The sequence below is a fragment of the Mustela nigripes genome, chromosome 2, assembly GCF_022355385.1.
Source record: "Mustela nigripes isolate SB6536 chromosome 2, MUSNIG.SB6536, whole genome shotgun sequence".
NCBI classification, from domain to species: Eukaryota; Metazoa; Chordata; class Mammalia; order Carnivora; family Mustelidae; genus Mustela; species Mustela nigripes.
In genome coordinates, this window is record NC_081558.1 from 177,760,215 (window position 1) to 177,783,155 (window position 22,941).

The following is a 22,941-nucleotide window of genomic DNA, read 5'->3' on the forward strand; positions in this document are numbered from 1 at the left end:
TTTGTCTCATTTCTAAACCCCTCCTTCAGGGAAACGTGTAAATCTATAAGAACAACTCAATTAACATCCTTGCAAGACTTGGAAACTATTTCATTTCTTCTAAGTATTCTATTTCAATGTCACAAACTGGGAGCCACCTGGTTTCATTATGCTCCACTTCCTTGCACAGCTTGATCTCTTAATCTGAACCCATAACTCATTGACTACAAATACTTACATCCTGATTGGACATCTCCCAGTATGGTCTCTCTCCATAGGACATCACCTCCCAGAGAACAATCCCGTAACTCCATACGTCGCTGGCTGACGTGAACTTGCGGTAAGCTATAGCTTCTGGTGATGTCCATCGGATTGGGATCTTCCCTCCCTTTAAATATAAAATTATGCACATATGTGATCAAGACTGAATTTGTCAGAGTATGTCTAAAATGGAATATGGGTTTCTGCTGAACTATCTGGATGTTCTATTTTAATGCCAAGCAGAAGCAAGTGGCATGCCATGTACTGAAGTGTTTACTTACAATTAATCTGTTGAAAGGAAAACATTTAAAACTTATTTAAATACCGCTGGTTTATATCAACTATGGCACATTAATTACTCATCTGAAAAAAATGACCTAAAGTAGGCGTGCTACATGGTATATTAGAATTGAACGTGGTATCCTGAGTCAACCTTTATTGATTTAACATAGCTTTATGTTTGACCAAGCAATCTTAGTTCAGAATGCAAGTTAATATTTGTAAAGAACTATATCAAAAGAAGAACTTATACCACTCCTTGATATATAATTTCTCATTGGTATTTGTTAACTAAATAAATTTTAAGTTAAATTATACTCTTAAAACACTCTCTTCGATTCATAATCAATCATCTCGATAAGTTTACCCGATGCTTCACTTCATCATTAATCACTGAAGTACCTTCCATGCACTAGGTAGGCACCACATGAACTAACTAGATATAATAACTACATTTCCAGAACTTACAGTCTAGAGGAGAATCTTGCTTTGCTGAGTTATGGGAGATATAAAGATATAACTCCCATGGAATTTGCTCTCAGTTTAATAAATATATTTAATAAAAATGTGTCGAGTAGCAGCCATATGGGAAGTATTAGGCAAGTCACCGTGGGTGAGACAAATATAAATAACACTAGCCCTTCTGTTTGGAAAATCTCAGGCAACTAGGAATGATCATTAGTTGTTTTGAATAATGAAATGCAGAACGAAGTATCTAGTACTTTGTTTCTCAAACTTTATTATATATATGAATCAGCTGGAGCTTGCCCCCATTAAAATGGAAGCACTGATTCAGTAGTTGCAGAGTGTAGCCATGGTCTGCTTTTCTCAAAAGTTCCAGATAACGCTTACTGGTCACACTGGTCATAGACCTTCCAGGGTCTATGCAGCAGAGATGGCTATGACGCAGAGTACGGGGCTGAGAGGCTCACTAGAGAGACTGAGGAGGTCACATATGAATTGAGCCTGAAAAGATGTACAGATCTATTTTAAAGACTTTATTTATTTGACAGAGAGAGACGCAGGGGGAAAAGGGAACACAAGCAGGGGGAGCAAGAGAGGGAGAAGGACTTCCAGCTGAGCAAGGAGCCCAAAGTGGGCCTTGAACCAAGGCCCCTGGGATCATGACCTGAGCTGAAGGCAAACGCTTAACAGACTGAGCCACCCAGGCGTCCCTATGAGCAGATTTTTGATATTAAGAAAAAGGGGCTCAATACTGAAAAGAATTCACATCATCCAAATCATAAGGCCTATTCATAAAAAGGTTTGTTTGGCTGCCTAGCACTTCACTGGTTTTGAAGTAGTGCTGGGGGCAGGGGGATGTGAAATATCGCTATGGAGAAATGGATCTTAGGAAATAAAGTTATTACACCACATTACACCTGAGCTTCTTCATGCTATTTGGAAAAGTAAAAGTTCTGGTTCATAGTATAACTGTGGGGCTAAGTGACAAATTTCAATAAAACCTTTAGCATAGTTCCTGGCACACAGTAAAGACTCAAGAAACATCAGCTTAGCCCTCTCATACTTGGAGGGAAATACCATATATCAAACAAAGTATCAAACAGAGAAGGAAAATGTATGTTCTCAAAGAAGTTTCCAGTGGGATTATGCTTCAGAGTATGTGGAGGAATATAATGGAAAAGGATGGAAAAAGATCAGGTTGAGGCTTAACCATAATCCTCAACTAAACTGAGCCAGCTTAATCCTGCAGAGGACAGGACTGATCTGCGATTGGAACTTTCTCCATAAACTTGGGGCTTTTCCGTGATGCTTTCATACAAGTGAACTGCTCAAGGAGAATACTGCCATAGGTCTTTGAAGGAGGTGGGCTTTGAAGAATGCATGAAACGGCAGTGGAGCGAGCACAGAAAGGGTGACTGAGCACAACCTTCTTGAGGAGCTAACAGCCGAAGGCTACATGATGCTCTATGTTAGTGAAGTAAAATAAACCAGGTTGGGGAGACGGGAGTGAGACTAATAGCCTTGGGAGGTCCTGGGGAGACACTACAGTGCACAGTGTGCCCCCCAGGAGTGGGATGGTTTAGAATCAGAAAAACAGAACAGAAAACTTTTATGGTCCAGTAGAGGAGAAGGTCTTAGAGGTTTCCCTTTCCTTTCTCTCTCACTCACTCATTCACTCTCTTCTTCACAGTTTGCCTTACTTTCAACATTTTAAAGGGTCCTTTTCATACTCAGATTTGGAGGGTAAAAGAGTGCCTGGGTGGCTCAGTCAGTTAAGCTTCCAACTTTTGATTTAGGCTCAGGTAATCTCAGAATCCTGAGATCAAGCCCCACATCAGGCTCACACTGGGTGTGGAGGCTATTTAAGATTCTCTCTCTCCCTCTGCCCCTCTTCCTCCTGCTCACCCTGGCTCCTTTCTGAAAAGTAAGTATGTAATAAATAATAATAATAAGTAAGTATGTAATAAGTAAATATAAAATAATAATTTTATCTATTTATATATTGATATATATAAATATATATTATTTATATATATAAATAAAAATAATAAGTACGTAATAAATAAATAAATTTGGAGGGTCTAATATTGCCATTTTCTCTGACAATACATTCAATCCTAAAAGTACCTAATAATACCCAAATTAACTTATTTGCACCTGCCTAGATCAAGTTCTGGGTCTAAGGATTCAAGATATCAAATATCATTAATTTAGAAAAAAACAAAATTATACATGTGACATGTGACAAAATCTATTCAAGATGCCAAATGACATCATCTGGCACGTTTTCTCTTCCTTAAAAAGCTCTGAGAATTAACAGAAGTCAAACAAAGCTATATTCACAGAGCAAAGGAAAGATAATATTCTGCAGTACCAGTTATATATCTTATCTCTGCTATAGACACTTTGCCATTTGCTTTCCTTTGTCCAGAGCCAAATTACTGAGAGCATAAAAATTGTGCTTAAAAGGAAGTCCTTTCCTTGATGAAAACTTTGTATCTATTTAGAAATATAAGGCACAGATACAGGTCATCTTATGAACGTCCTTAGTTTACAATAATCTATGAACATAGACAAAAACATTAGGTTGATAACTGTCAGGAACAAGACACCTATTTGTTGTGTTTGACCTCAACCAGGATGAAAATGGAACACACTGAAGTTGTTTCCTCTTATGTGCTTCATCGCTCTTTTCCACAGAGGAGAGCAATGAGAATATTTTAATAAAATTGCTGAAAATAATCCAATCAAGAAATGGGCAGAGGACATGAGCAGACATTTCTGCAAAGAAGACATCCAGATGGCCAACAGACACATGAAAAAGTGCTCCATATCACTCAGCATCAGGGAAATACAAATCAAAACCACAATGAGATATCACCTCACACCAGTCAGAATGGCTAAAATCAACAAGTCAGGAAATGACAGATGCTGGCGAGGATGCGGAGAAAGGGGAACCCTCCTACACTGTTGGTGGGAATGCAAGCTGGTGCAGCCACTCTGGAAAACAGCATGGAGGTTCCTCAAAATGTTGAAAATAGAACTGCCCTATGACCCAGCAATTGCACTATTGGGTATTTACCCTAAAGATACAAACGTAGTGATCCAAAGGGGCACGTGCACCCGAATGTTTATAGCAGCAATGTCCACAATAGCCAAACTATGGAAAGAACCTAGATGTCCATCAACAGATGAATGGATCAAGAAGATGTGGTATATATACACAATGGAATACTATGCAGCCATCAAAAGAAATGAAATCTTGCCATTTGCAACAACATGGATGGAACTAGAGCGTATCATGCTTAGTGAAATAAGTCAAGCAGAGAAAGACAACTATCATATGATCTCCCTGATATGAGGAAGTGGTGATGCAACATCGGGGCTTAAGTGGGTAGGAGAAGAATCAATGAAACAAGATAGGATTGAGAGGGAGACAAACCATAAGTGACTCTTAATCTCACAAAACAAACTGAGGGTTGCCGGGGGGAGGGGGTTTGGGAAAAGGGGGTGGGATTATGGACATTGGGGAGGGTATGTGCTTTGGTGAGTGCTGTGAAGTGTGTAAACCTGGTGATTCACAGACCTGTACCCCTGGGGATAAAAATATATGTTTATAAAAAATAAAAAATTAATTTAAAAAAAAAGAATACAAAAAAAAGAGAGAAAGAAAGAAGTACATCATTAAATACATATTAAAAAAATAAATAAATAAAAAATTTTAAAAAAAATTGCTGAAAATAGTAAAGTACAGAAAAGTGACCCTTTTAAGGAAAAACAGGGCCACACCTGTATTTCAGTTTAGAAGGAGAATCCTTCCCTGTGCGGTTTTGGACACAGGCATAAATGCTATGGGAGGGATGTCTCCTGGGAGCCCATCTTTTTAATGGTGGCTCTGCCCTGCACCATCCCTGAACTTGCCTGGGACTGGTGTAATGTGCTCTCTAAGCTAGCACGTGGTTACAGATTTAAGCAAATTATTTTCCAATCGAGTGCTAGCTATTTACTTTCACTGGATACATTTGATTGAAATCCTCACAAAAAGGAAATGCATTTGGAAAATTAATTGGTAAATTATTTTAAAGAATACATTTAAATTTTGAGTTGTGCTGTCTTGCTAATGTTTTGTAATCATTATAGTCTTCCAAACTATAGAAATAGAGGTAAACAAAGATGGCTGGAGATTATGGAATATTTTTGGTTTTGGCAATGGTTTTATAATATACATAAATCAACTAATAAAAGTGTCTGATCATTAACAGACTGCTCATAAATATCTTGCCCTTTCTTCTCTTCTAATTCCTTCAAGTGGTTAACACATTTTGTATATTGATACAAAGGATTTATTAAATGAACATAGGAAGGAAAGCTTATTGTTAACTACAATATATTATTCAAATTTAGCAATTGTTGCTATTGCTGCTAAAAATAAATCAGACTAAGAGGAATTTTATACATATTTTTCTTTTTCCATGATTGGCAAACAACGTGGAGTCACTCTGGCTTTAAATGAAACACAGGATCAAGTAGTAGCTCTTGTCCAATCTGTTGCCATGAGTAAATTTTTTTGTCACAGTTTGTAATAATTTGGAATTCTTAGCCTATGAAAATCTAAATAGGTTGTAAAGCTGAGGAAATACATGCTATTCTTTTTTCTTGGGAGGCTCTTTTCTTGTCTGCCTTCTGTAACTAGTATACTTAGTTGAACATTTTGGTGAAGTGTGAACTTATTGGTGGAAAATTTAGGAACATTCTAGGCCAAGTTGGTCACTCCATGTTCTGTGATCCTTCTACCTTTTAATCTTATGAGTAGACTGGGATGTTCAGAAGAGTAACTGTTTTGCTTACTCCATTTCTGCATTCCTAGAATTTAAAACAAGAGTCTGACTTTCAAGTTCTCCTGTTTACAAGAGCTTGTTTCCCAGAGGTTTATGTAGATTTGTGGAGAGAGAATATAATCACTTACGTTACGGCCTTAGAGTGGTAGATTTTACTGAAGCTATTTGATAATTTGGGGCATATTTTAAAATACAGCTCACTTAGAAAACAATACATTGAACCTAGTTTTTCAGAATATACAAATATTAAGAATGAGCTAATATATAACACAATAATAACTTTAAAAAATCATACTATTTTCTTATGCCTTCTTTCTCCTCATGCTATTTAACAATGTTGTTATTTCCATAATAGTAATAAATATAAGAATTATTAAACATCAAGTTTTTATAGTATCTATAAAATTATGAAAATATCCCACAGGGTTGTGCATAGATTAAATATTTTAGAGTTTGCAGAATTCTATAAAGATTTTCATTTGACTCAACAAACAAAATACATCCTACAACAACTATTTCAATTTTAATATTGCAGGTACTTTACCAACCTAAAAATAAATAAATATTGTTGTCTCTGAATATGAATATTAATCCATTCCTTTGTAGGATGAGGTAAGTACAATTTTTATACATAAAAATTAATTATGCATGGCTAAGATTCAAGTGCTGAAAATACATGATGTATTTACCTGCAAGGTAAGTATGTCTACTACAGTTAACTCCAAAGACATATTAATAAAACAAAATCAAAACATCAAAAATAAAGAGGCCATGTTTAAAATTTAGAGCACCAGGGGAAGGAATTAAAATTTTAAGTACTAGATGAAGAACATATGAGAATAAAATATTAACAGGAACAAGAGTCATAGTATTCAGGGGCGCCAGAGTGGCTCAGTCGGTAAAGTGTCTGCTCTCTCTCCCTCTTTCTCAAATGATTAAATAAAACCTTAAAAAAAAAAAGCATACTATTCATTTCATTCTGTTTGTGAAATATCCCCAAGTTCAACCTATTAGGCTTGGTGGCAGATGGCTAAAATGTTGAGTGTATATATATATATATATATATATATATATATATTTTTTTTTTTTTTTTTCCCTCACAAATGGCAACGTAGTCTACATTTCCTCAGGCAACTTATGGTCCAGTATGTACAGGAGAAATTATAAAGTACCTGAGAGGGACATTTGATCTTCAGTTCCATTTTTTACACATTATTTACACATGTTGGGTAATTTTAGAACAAGCTCTCTGTACAGTAGCAAAACGACATTTTAAGCCAGATTAATGATTTGTTGTGGGGGCTACCCTGTGCATTGTAAGATGTTTAGTAGCACCCCTGGCCTTTACCCACTAGATAACATTAGCATCCCTCCATTTGTGACAGCCAAAAATCTCTCCAGACAATGCCAAATACCCCCTAGGAGCCAAATTATCCCTATTTGAAAACTACTGCTTTAGACGGTATATGATAAGCTTTACTTAGCAAGGGAAAATAATTCAGACGAGGTCCAGGATTTATCCAGGATTTTATGTAGAATAAGTGGAATTAACTTTTTCATTTTTTTTCCTTATTATTCACACCCTTTCTAAGGATATTTTTATTTCTGTTCTAGTCAAGTAAAGGCCAAGTTCTTCAGAGCTGATTTTGATACCTCCTTTTAGTAAATATAACAGTATCCTTTTGAGATGTTTCCCTCTATTTTTAACTTTTTTATGTTTTCATGCTTTTTTATTGTTTTATTTTTATTTATTTTATTATTTTATTTTATTTTCTCCTCTCTTCTTACCTTCTCCTTTCTTCTTTCCCCCCTTTCTTTTTCTTTTTTGAAAAGGGGATAACTTCTTATTGCTAATAAAACTTGAGTTAAACACCAATTTCTTTATCAAATGGAAGTATCTATGACCGAAGAGTTTAGTAAGAAACAAGTTTTTTACTTCCAGAGTAAAAAATGGCTACAAAAACATTAATGTCATTGACATAGTGAGACACTGGACACAAGTCCCTGAGGGCCCAATTTGGTTCTGAAATATGGGTGAAAGAAGAACCCATACATTTTAATAATGCCTTATTTCACAATAAGGCTGTCTGCCTTCAGGTTGAATATCTATATATCTGAGACTATCAAAATAAAATAAAATGGATCTATAAGAGTCTGACTCACTAAATTTCCTACAAGTCATCCCTTGTAGAATTTATTCATCCTTCTGCTTCTTGTTGATCACAAAAATCCCTTTTTCCCCCTACTCCCCACCCCAATAAATTCAAGCTTATATTGTTTGACTTCTTTTATATTTTTCAGGTCCAGAAATTGCTTTCTCAGTTATATATGTGCGAGACATTTTGAAACTTTAGATGCTTTTCAAATAACTGCCAAACACATCCTTCATTGGGTTACCCAAAGATTTGGAGTGATCATTTGGCATACTTCTTTTCTGCCACAGTAAAACTATTCAAGTACAACTGCTATTAATGAGCTAAAATTTTGAAATCAGTTGACAGTTTAAAGTTTGTCTGATAAAATGCTACTAGGCACTTAGAGTACTCTAAAGTACAACTAGTTACTATAAAGATGATTTATGAAGATGTATTTTTTACAACATACAAATACATTGTAAAATGAACACATTTACTTAAGGTGGTCTCTATATCCATATGTAAGCTCCCCAGATAGCTATGCATTTGAGAAAATTCTCCAATTGCCTGGAGCAACCTCAGAATCATAGCATATGGAGTATATCTAAAACCTCAATTACAAAAAAATTAAAATTTAAACAAATTAAAAAAAAATAAAACCTCCATTACAGAGAAACCTCTTTAACAGACTGAAGTTAATGCTTGTTTCCCATATTGAAAGCTGCAAACCTAGAATCAGTTCCTTTCCGTGCTGATGTCTCATCTAGGTATAGCTCAGTAATTGGGGTGCAAGAGAATTTATAGTTATTCGTTCCATCTGTTTAGCAGAAATTAAGTGTCTTGGTTTCTGGTCAATTTTTAGAATACTGTTTAATTTAATTTAGCCAAGCTTCTTAACTTCTCTGTGCAGCTATCTTGTCATTCACCAACTGAAAATTATGGGGAGTATCTCTAACAGCTGGACTGACCTATGAACCTTAGCTCCTTGAACTTTCAAATTTCTGTCTGAAACATACAAGCATATCAAGGATGCTGAAGTTTTTGACATTCATTATTTTGGACTCTTAAAGATGGTCCTAAGTTTGGATTTACTTATCTATTGAATATCATATCTGGATTTACTCCTATAGAATTCTTAAAGAAAATTTAAAAGAGGAGAATAAAATGGTGCAAGTAAAGATACTTGGGAGTCTCTGGGCAGAGGCATTACATAACTGCTACACTCAAATCCAGGATTATAGTTGAAATAGTCCCAAACCTTGTTCACTTTGTCTAGAAATAGCAGTTGGAGTAAACCTATTCTCAAAAGATCCTGCAATTCAGTTCTCTAAGCTTAATGAATTTAGACAGTTCAAATGAGGCATTTGGCTAAAAGCCTGAATTTTTCAGGCACTCAACTAAAGCCAGCTCTTTCATTATGGGTTAGGGGGTTTCAAGTCTTGATTCCTAAAGAAAAGGAGTATAATTGCTAAACTCTCTGGACATTAAGGCATAATATCTCATATCTGCCCCAATTTTTCTCTAATTATATATACAAATCTCTCCCTGCTGATTTCATAAATGCTTAGCTGATCCACAGTTCACACTGCCTGCCCGTGAGCTCTGTCAGGTCATACTTAGAGTGACAAAGGACTTCGGAGAGTTTATCTTAGTAAACCCTAAGTAATTGAGTGTTTAACCTGGAGGCTAATATTGGCTTCTCAGGTTAAAAGTGGAACCACAGAGATAAATCATTTGACTCAAGGATTTAGCATCTATCTATTGTCAGGAACTGAACTTCATTCACTGTAGACAACAGTAGAAAACAAGGTGAAGGGCAAGCCAGGAAGACTCCCAGGGGAAGCATCTGTTCTAATCCCCAGTAGTTCAAATCTAAAAGCCATTGAGAGAATTGCTCCAGCAGATGTTGATTGCCACAAGAGATCAGAGACAGATGATTTTTTAGGTAGCAAAAGCTTATCCCTTGAACTTTTGAAATGTTTCAACATTATGTGAAATGCTTAAGAATTTCTTAAAATACAAGAAAATCTTCAACTTGCATTCTAAGTTATTCTATTGCTATCCAGGTAATGCAGTATACAAATAAACAACTTTTCTGTTACTTTCTGTTAGTTTCAAATTAGGTCATCTGATGTATAATGTCTATTTTCAACAAAAACAATACAAACATATACAGATAAGGTTGAAGATATTTCAGAGTTCAGTGAGGTTTTAAATATTAAACTTTTGTGTTTTATAGATACTCAACCGTAATTATTTTAAAGATTAAAGAAATTCATTTGAAAGTGTATATTTTTAGCACTCTGAACACAGTTTTCCAAAGAAACAATGTTATAAGCAAATAAATCAGAAAGACCTATTCAGTATATAATTGAAATAAAAATAACAGAAACAAAAATATTAGGTTCATTCTAGTTAGTAACCAAAAAAGTACGAAACTTGAATAAGCTTGATTTGTTTAATATTGATGATTGAGAAATAAGGAAAGATAATATAATAGGTTGAGAATCTCATAAATATCCAAAAAGACAATTCTGACTGGACATAATGGCAATGGCTCCCTTATAGGCTTATATTTAATAAATAACAGCTTGAACTAGGGGTCAATTTCAGAGCAGTGGTCAGCAAATGAAAAAGGAAAAAAGTCATGGAAGTGTATCTGAACCATGACATATAGAATTATGGTTGAAAAGGGGTGACAAGACAGAAATGAGTCAAATTATTAGCCATTCCAGACATCCAGTGGGAAGACTGACTTAGGACTTCAAGACTGTGATACTTCCCAATGCCAAAGGAACTGGGCTGGTCAATGACTTTGGGGCACTAGGAAAATCTTCAGGTAATGTGTCATCACATATTTGAAAATGTGGGATATTCACAGCAAACTGGAAATAATATCAGAAAGTGATTTTTACTAAGCTTCCAGGCTCACCAACATTACAGACTAAACCAGTCACTATGAGCCTGATGTTTAGTCTGAGTCAAACCATTAATCTGACTACTTAATTTGTCTTCTTGCAAAGTGAGCCTGTTGGAATTAGAACAATGATTAAAATTGATTTATTAAATTGAAAAGATTGTTAAAGCAAAATAAATCTGGTTAATTAACTTTGATATTTATATTATTTTCTCCTCCTCTATCACTAATTCAGTGCTCTAATGTCATTTTATCAGGGAAACTCTTGTAATCTTCCTCACTGAAATAACATGCCCCCCCACACACACACTCCACATATTCTTCATCTTACTTCTCTGCCTTGCTATACCTTTACTAGTTGGTTTATTACCCGAATGTCAACTAGAATGTCAACTCATAAGGTCAGGGCTTTGTTTTATTTACTGTCCTAGAACAGTGTCTGGCATATCATAGGCACTCAAACATTGAATGAATGAATTATGCACTTAAGAGAAAATTTTTAGAGAAAATGTTAGAGACCGTGTAATATTTTACATACAACCTCTGTATTACTATGTTCCACTCTAAAACTATAGCTATGATTTTTTTTCCTCACTTAAATCTGGATAGATTTTTTTCACATGTAAAATGCTTATGGTATCTATCTCTCTGAATCAGGTGACTAGAAAGTACTAGATCTCTCATTAAATATTGATGCAACAATGACAACTGAGATTATGATATCTTCTAGCATTTTCTGATATTTGAATACATGACTTTACTTTGTGAAGCTGCATGAGGCATATCCATACTGATGCTAAGAGAGTAGGGAATAAATTCATGATTGACATTACTTATTTTGGTTCAAAACTTAAAATATATGAAGGCCACTGATTAGATATTTATGTGTTACCTTTTTTTCCATTCATGTGAGGACATATGATATATATTACTTATCAAATAATATAATTTTCTTTTTATATCACACTGTCTCTTCATATTCATAGTTTTTAGTCCTTGACTACAGAATAAAGGCTCATGTTCTCTATTATTTATGTCCTTAGAATGGAGTTATCCTGAAGAGGAAATTTTAACTACTTAGCTTCTAACTACTTGCATTAGCCACTTTTTTTTTCTTTCTTATCTTGCAAATGAAATTAGGTAAAATAACTGTAGCAGAATATTTCTGGCATCAAGTTGGCAGAATTACAGAGAAAAAAATCAAATAAATTATTATGTAAAATAAGATTTCTTTCTCCTTCATTTAACACGCAATTCCTGTGATAACTTTTCAGTTGCTTTTATCTCCTAAAAATCAAATAGTTACTAATGGGTTATAAATGTAATGAAAGGGAGAAACTTCTTATCCAATATAAAAATCTAACTGCAGAGGTGCCTGGATGTGCCTGCAGGCAGTTAAGTGTCTGCCTTCAGCTCAGGTCATGATCCTAGGGTCCTGGGATTGAATTCTGCATTAAATTTGTATTTGGGGTGGGAAGGTAGGGAAAAAAAAAATTCCTGCTCAGCAGGGAGCCTGCTTCTGCTTCTGCCTGTTGCTATCACTGCTGGAGCACTTGCTTGAGCATGCGCACTCTCTCTTTATCTCTCAAATAAATAAAATAAAATATCTAATTTCTAACCACTTAGTATACATCTTCAGGAAATAAAAAGGAAAAAAAATTGAAAGTGAAGAAGAATATAATGAAAAATAAATCACCTGGCTCTCTCAAATTTCCCAAACCAGTTTATGTGGTAATTATATCCCTAAAATGAATTTGGGGCTTGAGAATTGGATTGACTTTATATAATAGAACATGTAAATTAGATAAAAGCCTATATTTTCCCTAACTTGATCTTGTTAAATGGTAAATTGATCACCATCGTGGTGGAATTTTGGATCCCATCTATTTGAACATATGAATATAAAAATGTTCATTTGCATAGATGCATGCATGCACATAAGAAATGCTAACCGCTTAAAATAAAATTTCATAAGGAAAAAGGCTAAAAATAAGTTAGTGGTAAACAGTCTTCACCAATAATTTCATGGTTCTCTTAAACTGAAATGAGTTGGTAGTTCAGTGCAAAAAAAAAAAAAAAAAAAAAAAAAGGCAACATGCCATAACTGTGCTCTGAATTCACATGATGGGAAACCAAAGAAAGGCAATTCATATTTTGTTTGTTTTTCTCAACAACAAAAAGTTTCTGATGGTTTAAGTTTGCAGAGCTAACCTCTCCATCCCCAGTAAAATCCAAAGCTTTTCAAGATGATTTATAGCCTTTTGTATGCAGCTGCTGTTATGCATCCCATGCCTTTCTTCAAAACATGCTATATCATATTAATACTATAAATCAAGACTTTATATCACTTGATAAAAACTAAAATATTCATTTCATTTTTAAAGTGCATTTTCATGACATAGTACCTAGAACAGTGATTCTCAAAGTGTCCTTTATGCACTTCAGGGTGTCTCCCAAGAACATTTCAGAGGGTCCACAAGATTGAACGATTTTCTCAAAACACTAGAACATCACACCTTTCTTACTCTCAAATCCCACGTGTACAGTGGAATTTTACAAAGGTTACAGGATGCATAATCACGTCGTATAATGGAAAGTGTCAATGTTTGGAATTTCTGCATAACTGAGTAGTGAGAAATGAGAAGAAAAAACTGTGGGTGAGTACTAAAAGAAATTCTGATTTCCTACTCAGTTCCCTTATAAAAAAGAGAAAACATACAAAAGTGTATATTATGATCTGAGCTGACACTCACATCTCAAGGAATACTATTGGGACAGAAGGCAGGAAAACCTGTGATACACTTAAGACAGTGTTAAAGCAGCAGAGAAAAATGTCTGGTAATTGTTTTGAGTTTCAAGGCTCAATGTCTTCTCAACTCCTCGGGTGTTCCATCCAGTTTAAAAGAAAAAAAAAGTACATACGGAATTAGTTGATATAAATTCTGTTCCACTCTCCTAACTTGCCTGTTGATTGCCAAGCTGTTTTTAAAATGAGATCAGCAGACATCCCATATTCATTCAGTGGCACTGAATCAAACGCCTCTCATGATTCCTTAGTGCAATTACCCTCTACCTAAAGGCAGGAACATTCTGAGCAGGAATTGGGCAATAGGCTTAGTGCACTGAGGCACTGAATGCTAATTTTTGAACCCCAGTGACTCTGAGTGATATGTGTTAAGTGTGACCAAAGTAATGTGGGTAGCTTCTTCTTTTTTTTTTTTTTTTGAGATTTATGTAATTTTTTATTTTTTATAAACATATATTTTTATCCCCAGGGGTACAGGTCTGTGAATCACCAGGTTTACACACTTCACAGCACTCACCAAAGCACATACCCTCCCCAATGTCCATAATCCCACCCCCTTCTCCCAAACCCCCTCCCCCCAGCAACCCTCAGTTTGTTTTGTGAGATTAAGAGTCACTTATGGTTTGTCTCCCTCCCAATCCTAGTGGCTAGCTTCTTAAAGCAGATTCACCAGAGTGTGTTTATCCAACAAGAATGTATGGCACACACTCTTAAATGGTGAACCTGTTTTTCTGAAGTAACCATAAATTATAAGATTGCCTAATCAAATAAAGAAAGTGAATGTCTAAGCTGAAAAGTACTGGTTTGGGTTTAAAAAAAAAAAACTAGACTTCATTATATGACAATGTACTAACTTTTCTTATTTATTAACTATAAATTTATTGAGACCAGAGTTTTATCTCAGGCAAGTATGCTTCCCAAAACACTATATGCTTAAATAATTCTGAATTATGATATCCTTTGCAATCCAATTTTAAAGATAATTTCAAAAGAGATTTCCCAAAACATTTTGTACAATAGCAGGGTTCCTGTAATATGTACAAATTCTCAAGAATTAGTATGGCAACACTCATTTAATTGTTTCAGTGTGTTTGTTTAAAAAACAAAATAGCAGTCCTATTACGTTAGAACATACCTAATAGTTTAGGGTAAATTATAAAATTGGTGTACCAAACAAGGAGATTACAGGAGATTAAAGATTTCTAAATTATTCGAGAAATGCAGATGCAAATTACAGCTTCTCTGAAGGAAGTTTGGACCCCCACAGATATTTTGAGAAGTTTTGAGAAAATACAAAGATGAACATTGAATAATTCTAAACAGCTGTTTATTGGCAGTTAATGAGCCATTTGGTTGGTGTAGTTTTTAATAATCTTCTGAGAATAAAAAGTGCAGAGAGCCTGTCGCATTTTTATTTCATGAATGATAATGAGGAATCTTGACAGAGCAATATCTTTTTTTTTTTTTTTTTTCCCCTACTAGGGTTAAAAAATGGTCTTCTGTACCCCTGGTCCTTAAAAGTAACAGTCAGTACAAATGAAGCTATGAAAGTTAACCCAATATATTCTCTAGAGAGCAGATGATCCAGATTTGGATGAAGCTTCCAAGTTTCTACAAAAAGGGGAAAAAAAAAAAAAAAAAAAGTCATGCCTTAGAGTTTCCTGGAAATCAAAGCTAATATTGAAAAAAAAAAATGCTCTAGTTTAAAAATAAGATATGGCACAGAACCTGACTAAATTACCAGAAATCTAATATTTCAAATAAAGGCCTTTTAATCAAATACTTTTTATTAAAACTGGAAGTATATCACATACATATATATAATATACTATATATATAGTGATTGCTGTACCAAGGATGAGACCTGCAAGAATGATACTTTCTGTGCAGTGTGTTTAAAGCTCAATAGTAGCAGAAGGTTATGAAGGATATCTTTAGAATGCAGAGTAGCAATGAGCAGAATAAAAAATATTTCTCAAAACTATAAATATATTATCATCTGTTGCATACGTTATCTCCTGGGATGATAATTTATAGTCATAAAAATGATGCTTTGCTGTAGAACATTGGCTAATTTTTCTGGAGATGAGAGAAGGAACAGAAGGGACACTAAAAGCACTATCCACATATTTACTCAGGTTTTGTAATTTCTTCAAGTTTTCAGAGCTTTATAGTCATAGTCACTGCTATAAATTTAATTAAACTAGCTTTTAGATATAAAATTTTATTTTATTTGTTTCGCTCTCAACCTAGTGATCTGTATTCCCAAGAACAGCAACATTTTTGTGCATCTTCAGAAATACTAAGATGTATAGACAGTGAATCCACTACAGAGTCTAGCTGAAAATGGGAAATGCAAAAGAGAGTGTAATGTAAAAGGCATCAGGAGAGTTCCAACTCCTTTATCAACTCATCTAGGAATATCTCCAGGACGCTGTGCTTCTGAATTTCTGGTTCTATCTCTGTGGCTTTGTGGATGAAACTCAGTCTGGCAAATTGGGTTCTTTCTCAGAATGTGAGATAGGCGTCACATGACACACATGGTCATTGATAATAGATTTGTTGAAATTGATGGTTTAGGAAAGAATGAGCTTTTAAATTTTTTTTAAATTAATAACTTTCTTTTTTTTTTAAAGATTATACTTATTTGACAAAGCAAAAGAGAGAGAGAGAGGGAGGGAGAGAGCAAGCACAAGCAGGGGGAGAAGCAGAGGAAGAGGGAGGAGGCTCCCCACTGAGCAGGGAGCCTGATGTGGGGCTCCATCCCAGGACCCTGAGATCGTGACCTAAACTGAAGGCAGGAGCTTAACCAACCAAGCAACCACCAAGCGCCCCAGTAATAACCTTTTAGAAACATGAAGAAAACAGCAGAAGTTGACATTTAAAAACTGCCCATTCTCTTGGCTGGTGCATGGGGGAATAGTCTCTTTTATATGTTGCCACTAGAAGTGAAACTCTATAACAAACTATATGGAAAACAACTGGGCAATTCATATATGAAAATCATGCACATATCTGCATGCATTTTATTTATTTCTTTTTTAAGATTTTATTTATTTATTTATTTGTCAGAGAGAGAGAGCGAGAGAGAGTGCAAGCGCACAAGCAGGCAGAGTGGCAGGCAGAGGTGGAGAGAGCAAGGAGTGCCCGATGTGGAACTCAATCCCAGGACTGGAATCATGACCTGAGCTGAAGGCAGCGGCTTAACCGACTGAGCCACGCAGGTGTCCCTCTGCATGCATTTTAACTCAACAATTTTAACTCCAGAAATTTATCCTGAGGAAATAATCATGGCCAGACACTAATCATTTATCAGGATTACATCAAAGTAATGTTAAGAATATCAAAACTCTGGAATTTGCTTAATTAATAGTGCATTGGACAAATAATGTATGTATATGGATAAAGTGGGTTATGACACATTATTTAATGATAATGTTAAAATTCATCATTTAGAAAATTTTACATTTTATATTTTAAGTTAAAATAGTCAAATTACCAAACAACATTGAGTTTGTAAAAGAAGAAATTACTGGATTGATAATGGATATCATTTTATATATCAATATGTAATATCCCATTTTATAACTATATACATAATTGGTAATTACAGTTGGTTACTTTTGGTAGTATCATTAATGATCATATCTTTATTTTCTAAAATTGCCATGAAAAAAGAATTCTATAAAGAAATGTCTTTTCAAAGGAATCTGTCGATAAATATATGAAGAAATAATCAGATGCATTTTGAATCATATTAATAAAATTAAATCAATTAGATACTAAAACTAAAAAATACAAAAAATCATAATATCTATTTTTATCAGTATATAGTTAAGTATACTTTTATTTATTTATTTTAAAGATTTTATCTATCCATTTGACAGACAAAGAGCACAAGTAGGCAGAGAGGCAGGCAGAGGGAGAGGGGGGATACAGGCTCCCCATTGATCAGAGAGCCCGATGTGGGGCTCAATCCCAGGACCCTGAGATCATGACCTGAGACGAAGGCAGAGGCTTTAACCCACTGAACCACCCAGGCACCCCTTAAGTACGCTTTTAAAATGGGCACAGAAGATCCACTTTGACAAAGAAAATCCACTTTTAGGGTTCTATCATAGGGAAATTATCAGACTTATATACTTAAGAATGTAGATGGATCATTTACACATTTGTATAAAATATTGAAAAGCATCTGACAAAGTACAACATCCATTCATGATAATAATCCTCTGCAAAGTAGGTTTAGAGAAAACATACCTCAACATAACACAGGCCTAATATGAGAAATCCATAGCGAACAGCATACTTAATGGTAGAAACCTGAGAGCTTTTCTCCTAACGCCAGAACCTGGTGGGCAAAGATGTCCACTCTCACCACTTTAATAGAACATAGTATCAGAAGAAATTAGACAACATAAGGAAATAAAAGGCGTTCAAATAAGGAAGTAAACTCTCATTATTTGCAGATGGTATGGAACTATATATAGACAACCTGAAAGACTCCACCAAAACCTACTGGAACTGATAAATGAATTCAGTAAAGTAACAAGACACAAAATCAATGTACATAAATCTGCTGCATTTCTATATACCAGTAATGAAACAGCAGAAAGAGAAATTAAGAAAACACTTGCATTTACAATTGCACCAAAAACAATAACATATCTAGGAATAAACTTAACCAGAGAGGTGGAAGACCTATGCTCTGAAAACTATAAAGCACTGACAAAAGAAATTCAAAATGATGTAAAGAAATGAAAGACATTCCATGCTTATGGATTGAGAGAACAAATATTGTTAAAATATCCATACTACCCAAAGCAATCTACACACTTAAGTAATCCCTACTAAAATACTAACATCATTTTTCACAGAACTAGAACAAACAATCCTAAAACTTGTATGGAACCACAAAAGACCCCAGTAGTCAAAACAATCCCGAAGAAAAGAAAAAAACCTGGAGGTATCACAATTCCAGACGTCGAATTATATGACAAAGCAATAGTAATTAAAATGGTATGGTACTGGTATTAAAAATAGACATACAGATCAAAAATACATATATATAGAACAGAAAACCCAGAAATAAATTCACAATAATACAGTCAATTAACCTTTGACATAGGAGAAATGAATATAAATAGGAAAATGACAGTCTCTTCAACAAATGGTGTTGGGAAAACTGGACAGCCACATGCAAAACAATAAAACTGAAAAACATTCTTTCATCATACACAAAAATAAACTCAAAATGGATTAGAGACCTAAATGTAAGACCTGGAATCATAAAAATCCTTTAGGGGAACACAGGCAGTAACCTCTCTGACATCAGCCTTATTAGCATCTTTCTAGATATGTCTCCTGAGATGAGAAATAAAAGCAAAAATAAACTGTTGGGACTACATCAAAATTAAAAGTTTCTGCACAATGAAGAAAACAATTAACAAAACTAAAAGACAACCTTCAAATAGGAGAAGATATTTGCAAATGACATATCCCATAAGGGGTTAGTGTTCAAAATATATAAAGAAATAACATAATTTAAGATGAAAAAACAAATAATCCAATTAAAAATGGGCAGAAGACATGAACAAACATTTCTTCAAAGAAGACATACAGATGGCCACCAGATGCATGAAAAGAGGCTCAACATCACTAATCATTAGGGAAATACAAATCAAAACTACAATGAGATACCACCTCACACTTGGCAGAATGGCTCAAAGAAACAACACAAAAAACAAATGTTGGTGAGGAGGCAAAGAAAAAGGAACCCTCTTCCTCTAGTGGTGGGAATGCAAACTGGCACATTCACTGTGGAAAACAGTGCGGAGGCTCCTCAAAAAACTAAAAATAGAACTACCCTATGATCCAGTAATAGTACTACTAGGTATTTACCCCCCAAATACAAAACACTAATTCAAAGGGATATAAGCACCCGTATGCTTATTGTAGCACTATTTAAAACAGACAAATTGTGAAAGCAACCCAAATGTCCTTTGATTGAAGAATAGATAAGAAAGAAATGGTACATCACACACACACACACACACACACAAAGGAATATCATTCAGCCATAAAATGAGTGAAATTTTGCCATTTGCAACAATAGGGATAGAGTTAGAGAGCACAATGTTAATGGAATAAATCAGTCAGAGAAAGGCAAATACCATACAATCTCACTCATATGTAGAATTTAAAAAACAAAACAAACAAGCAAAGGGGAAAAAAAGAGAGAGACAAATCAAGAAACAGACTCTTAACTATAGAGAACAAACTGATGGTTAGAAGGTAGCTTGGTGGGGGGTGGGGATTAAAGAGTAGTCTTACCATAATGGAAAAAAATTTTTAAAATAACAGAATAAAATGATAAAAAATTTTAAAAAGCTAGAAATAATAATTTGACCAATAATTAGGAGTCGATTTTAATAAAATGGTACAACCAGATAGAACTGCTGAAAATGGAAACTTGAAGATTATTTACTGACAGTGAAATATATTCGGCAGGTATATCGCTAAGAGAAAAGCAGGCTATACAGTGATATTATGAATAATCCCATTCTAATTATGTATTCATGGATAGGTGTGTATAATAAGGAGGCAGAAAAAATCTGGAAGAAATTGACTGACAAAGTTACAAATGTTCTCTGTGGGTGGCACAATTACGGATGACTTTTCTCCTTTTTATTGCTTTGTTTTGAAATTTTTATGATGTGAGCATGTGCTCCTTAGGTAAACATGAATTTTATAATGCTTTAAAATTATATCTAGTTGGATGGAGGTACTGAGAATTTATCCTGTTTACTGAAAGTGGCTCAACCAGATCCAAAAATGCGTAAATATAAAAATCCCAAGACTTCAAACATGAGTGAATCATGCTGCCTTTCTGGGGGACACATTAAATCTATCTATGACATTTCAGAATTAGCATCATTATCCACTTTATAAATAGTGACCATCTATTTGCCCAGAAGAAGTAACAATAGTTTAATGTTAAAGGATACATTTCCTTCACGGGAAGACATAATTGACAAAGCATTGAGAGACATGACTTCTATTTATTTGCAAGTCCACATAACACAAGGCGGAAAACAAAGATAAAAGAGGACAAAAAGAAAAAGAAAAAGTGACTCACTCTTGTTGTGTAAGCTGCTTCGGGATCATCCTCTAGAACACGTGAAAGTCCAAAATCAGAAACCTTACACACCAAATTACTGTTGATCAAAATGTTTCGAGCAGCAAGGTCCCGGTGAACATAACCCATGTCTGAGAGGTACTTCATGCCGGATGCGATCCCTCGAAGCATCCCCACTAGCTGGATGACAGTAAACTGGGCATCGTGTTTCTGAGAAGTATTTCAAATACACAGTTAAGATGTGTTGCTCCTCCTTAGGGATATACCTCGGTTAAAAATCTCACATACTGAACTGTAAAAAGACTGACTATATACATTTTAGTTCTAAGAGCACTCCAGCCTAATAAGGCTAAACCAAAATAGCACAGTAGCTGCATTACTGAATACCTCATTACAAGGAGAATCCCAATATTCTGACTTCAGGTTCAAAATTAGATCTTTCCTGGTCTGTTGGTGATAGACAAACCCCTCAGAAATTTTACGTTCAAGAACAGCAAAATGAAATGAATCCTGTGGCTATTTTAGTTTTACATACTTATTTGATTGAATGTCCGTTCTTCCTTCCGGTTTTTCAGATTTTTATTAATTGCTTCGGAGAAGGTGGATGTTACATGTTTAAATTATAATTATAAATAAATAATTCAGAATTAGAAATATTTACTGAATATTCATTTTCTACTCAATCTTGAGTTACAGGTTATAAAATGGAAGACAATAAAACACAAAGTCAGAGGTCTGTATTTAGAAAAGTTTCCAGTTTACTTGGATTAAAATAGAAATACACGATTTATATGATAAATAGGTAAGTAGATACACACATATGGATATACCTATGTGCATAAATGCATGCATAGATAGATATAAAATTCTATGTTTAGTTTTATCTACACAATAACAACTTAAAAGAAAAAAAATAACAACTTAAAAGAATATTTATTATAATGGTTTTAATCATCTGATTTGAAAAGTACTTGTTTTTTGAATGCTTGGGAAAATAATTGCTGGTAAAATTTGTATTTGCCTCATGAATATTAAAATAAATAATTTCTCATTTATAGAAAATTTAAAATTTTCCTCTATGAATGAATTGTACTATGCTTCCTGTCTATCTATTTCTATATTATAACACTGAAAGCATATTAAAGACAGAGTATGAAGTCTTTTTTTAACCCTTGAAGTGATTAGAGATTGGCAGGATCTTGTTCCCCAACAAACTTATTTCTTTGAATATTTGCTGAAGCAATCTTTAAAAATAAAATTTCTAAGCTAAAATCATTAAGAATATGTATGGATGCATATATATCACCGAAATGATATCTCTGAATTGAGACTCCTTTGGAATTATAAAACTTGCTTATTTTCTGAGACAAAAGCTCTGTGTGAGAGATAGATGGTTTTCTATCTAATAGCAGTCTGAGGTTACTTTAAATGAAGAAAAGAGAATGTTCATCTTACATCAATCAACGTTATTTATGTCTTACTTTAAGGATCTTTTAGAATTTTCTATTTTAATCAATGTGAATCTCGGCAGTACGAAAAGGCTGAAGAAGTTCACACAAATTTGTTTTAAAAATATAAACCTTTAACTTGGGATGCTGCAAAATAAAGATATGATTTTAGTCTTCCTCTTACTATTTAGTTCCCTCAATTTCAGTTTTACTTTAAACTTCGTTATCTAATAACTCGCAAAATATTAGAGGTTGTCTCACATTTTCAGCGATTCATTCCATATTTATGCATATATGTGTATAGATAGAGGGATAAAAGATATAGATAGATGCGGATGAGAGATAGATGAATATATATAAAATCTTCTACTTACACGTAAGAAACTGTCCAAGGAACCATTCTCCATGTATTCTGTGACAATCATGACTGGTTTACCTGGATATATGGTAAATAATAAATTAAACATGATCAGCAGAGTTCAATAGATATCATGTCATGAATATGTATAATACAATTTGATACACTGATGAATTAAAAAATGTAAAAGCTTTCCTTGTCTTCCCAAATTTGCAAAATTGCAAAAAATATTTAATAGAAATAAAACAAAAAAATTGAAGATTTATTTTCAAAACAAGTGGCTATAACCTGTAGTATCTCAATCAGCTTATTTGGCA

The 22,941-nt window shown here is 34.2% G+C and overlaps 1 protein-coding gene across 1 annotated transcript in view; it reads right to left on the reverse strand.

The window, feature by feature from the left end:
* The window catches only part of EPHA3 (EPH receptor A3), a 354,334-nt gene that overhangs the window by 21,212 nt on the left and 310,181 nt on the right, over positions 1–22,941 (reverse strand). The window contains exons 12-14 of the mRNA XM_059392132.1: positions 22,641–22,702; positions 20,819–21,028; positions 218–367 (exon numbers count right to left, since the gene is read on the reverse strand). Coding sequence (XP_059248115.1) covers positions 218–367; positions 20,819–21,028; positions 22,641–22,702 — 422 coding nt within the window. The remainder of the gene's footprint in view (positions 1–217; positions 368–20,818; positions 21,029–22,640; positions 22,703–22,941) is intronic.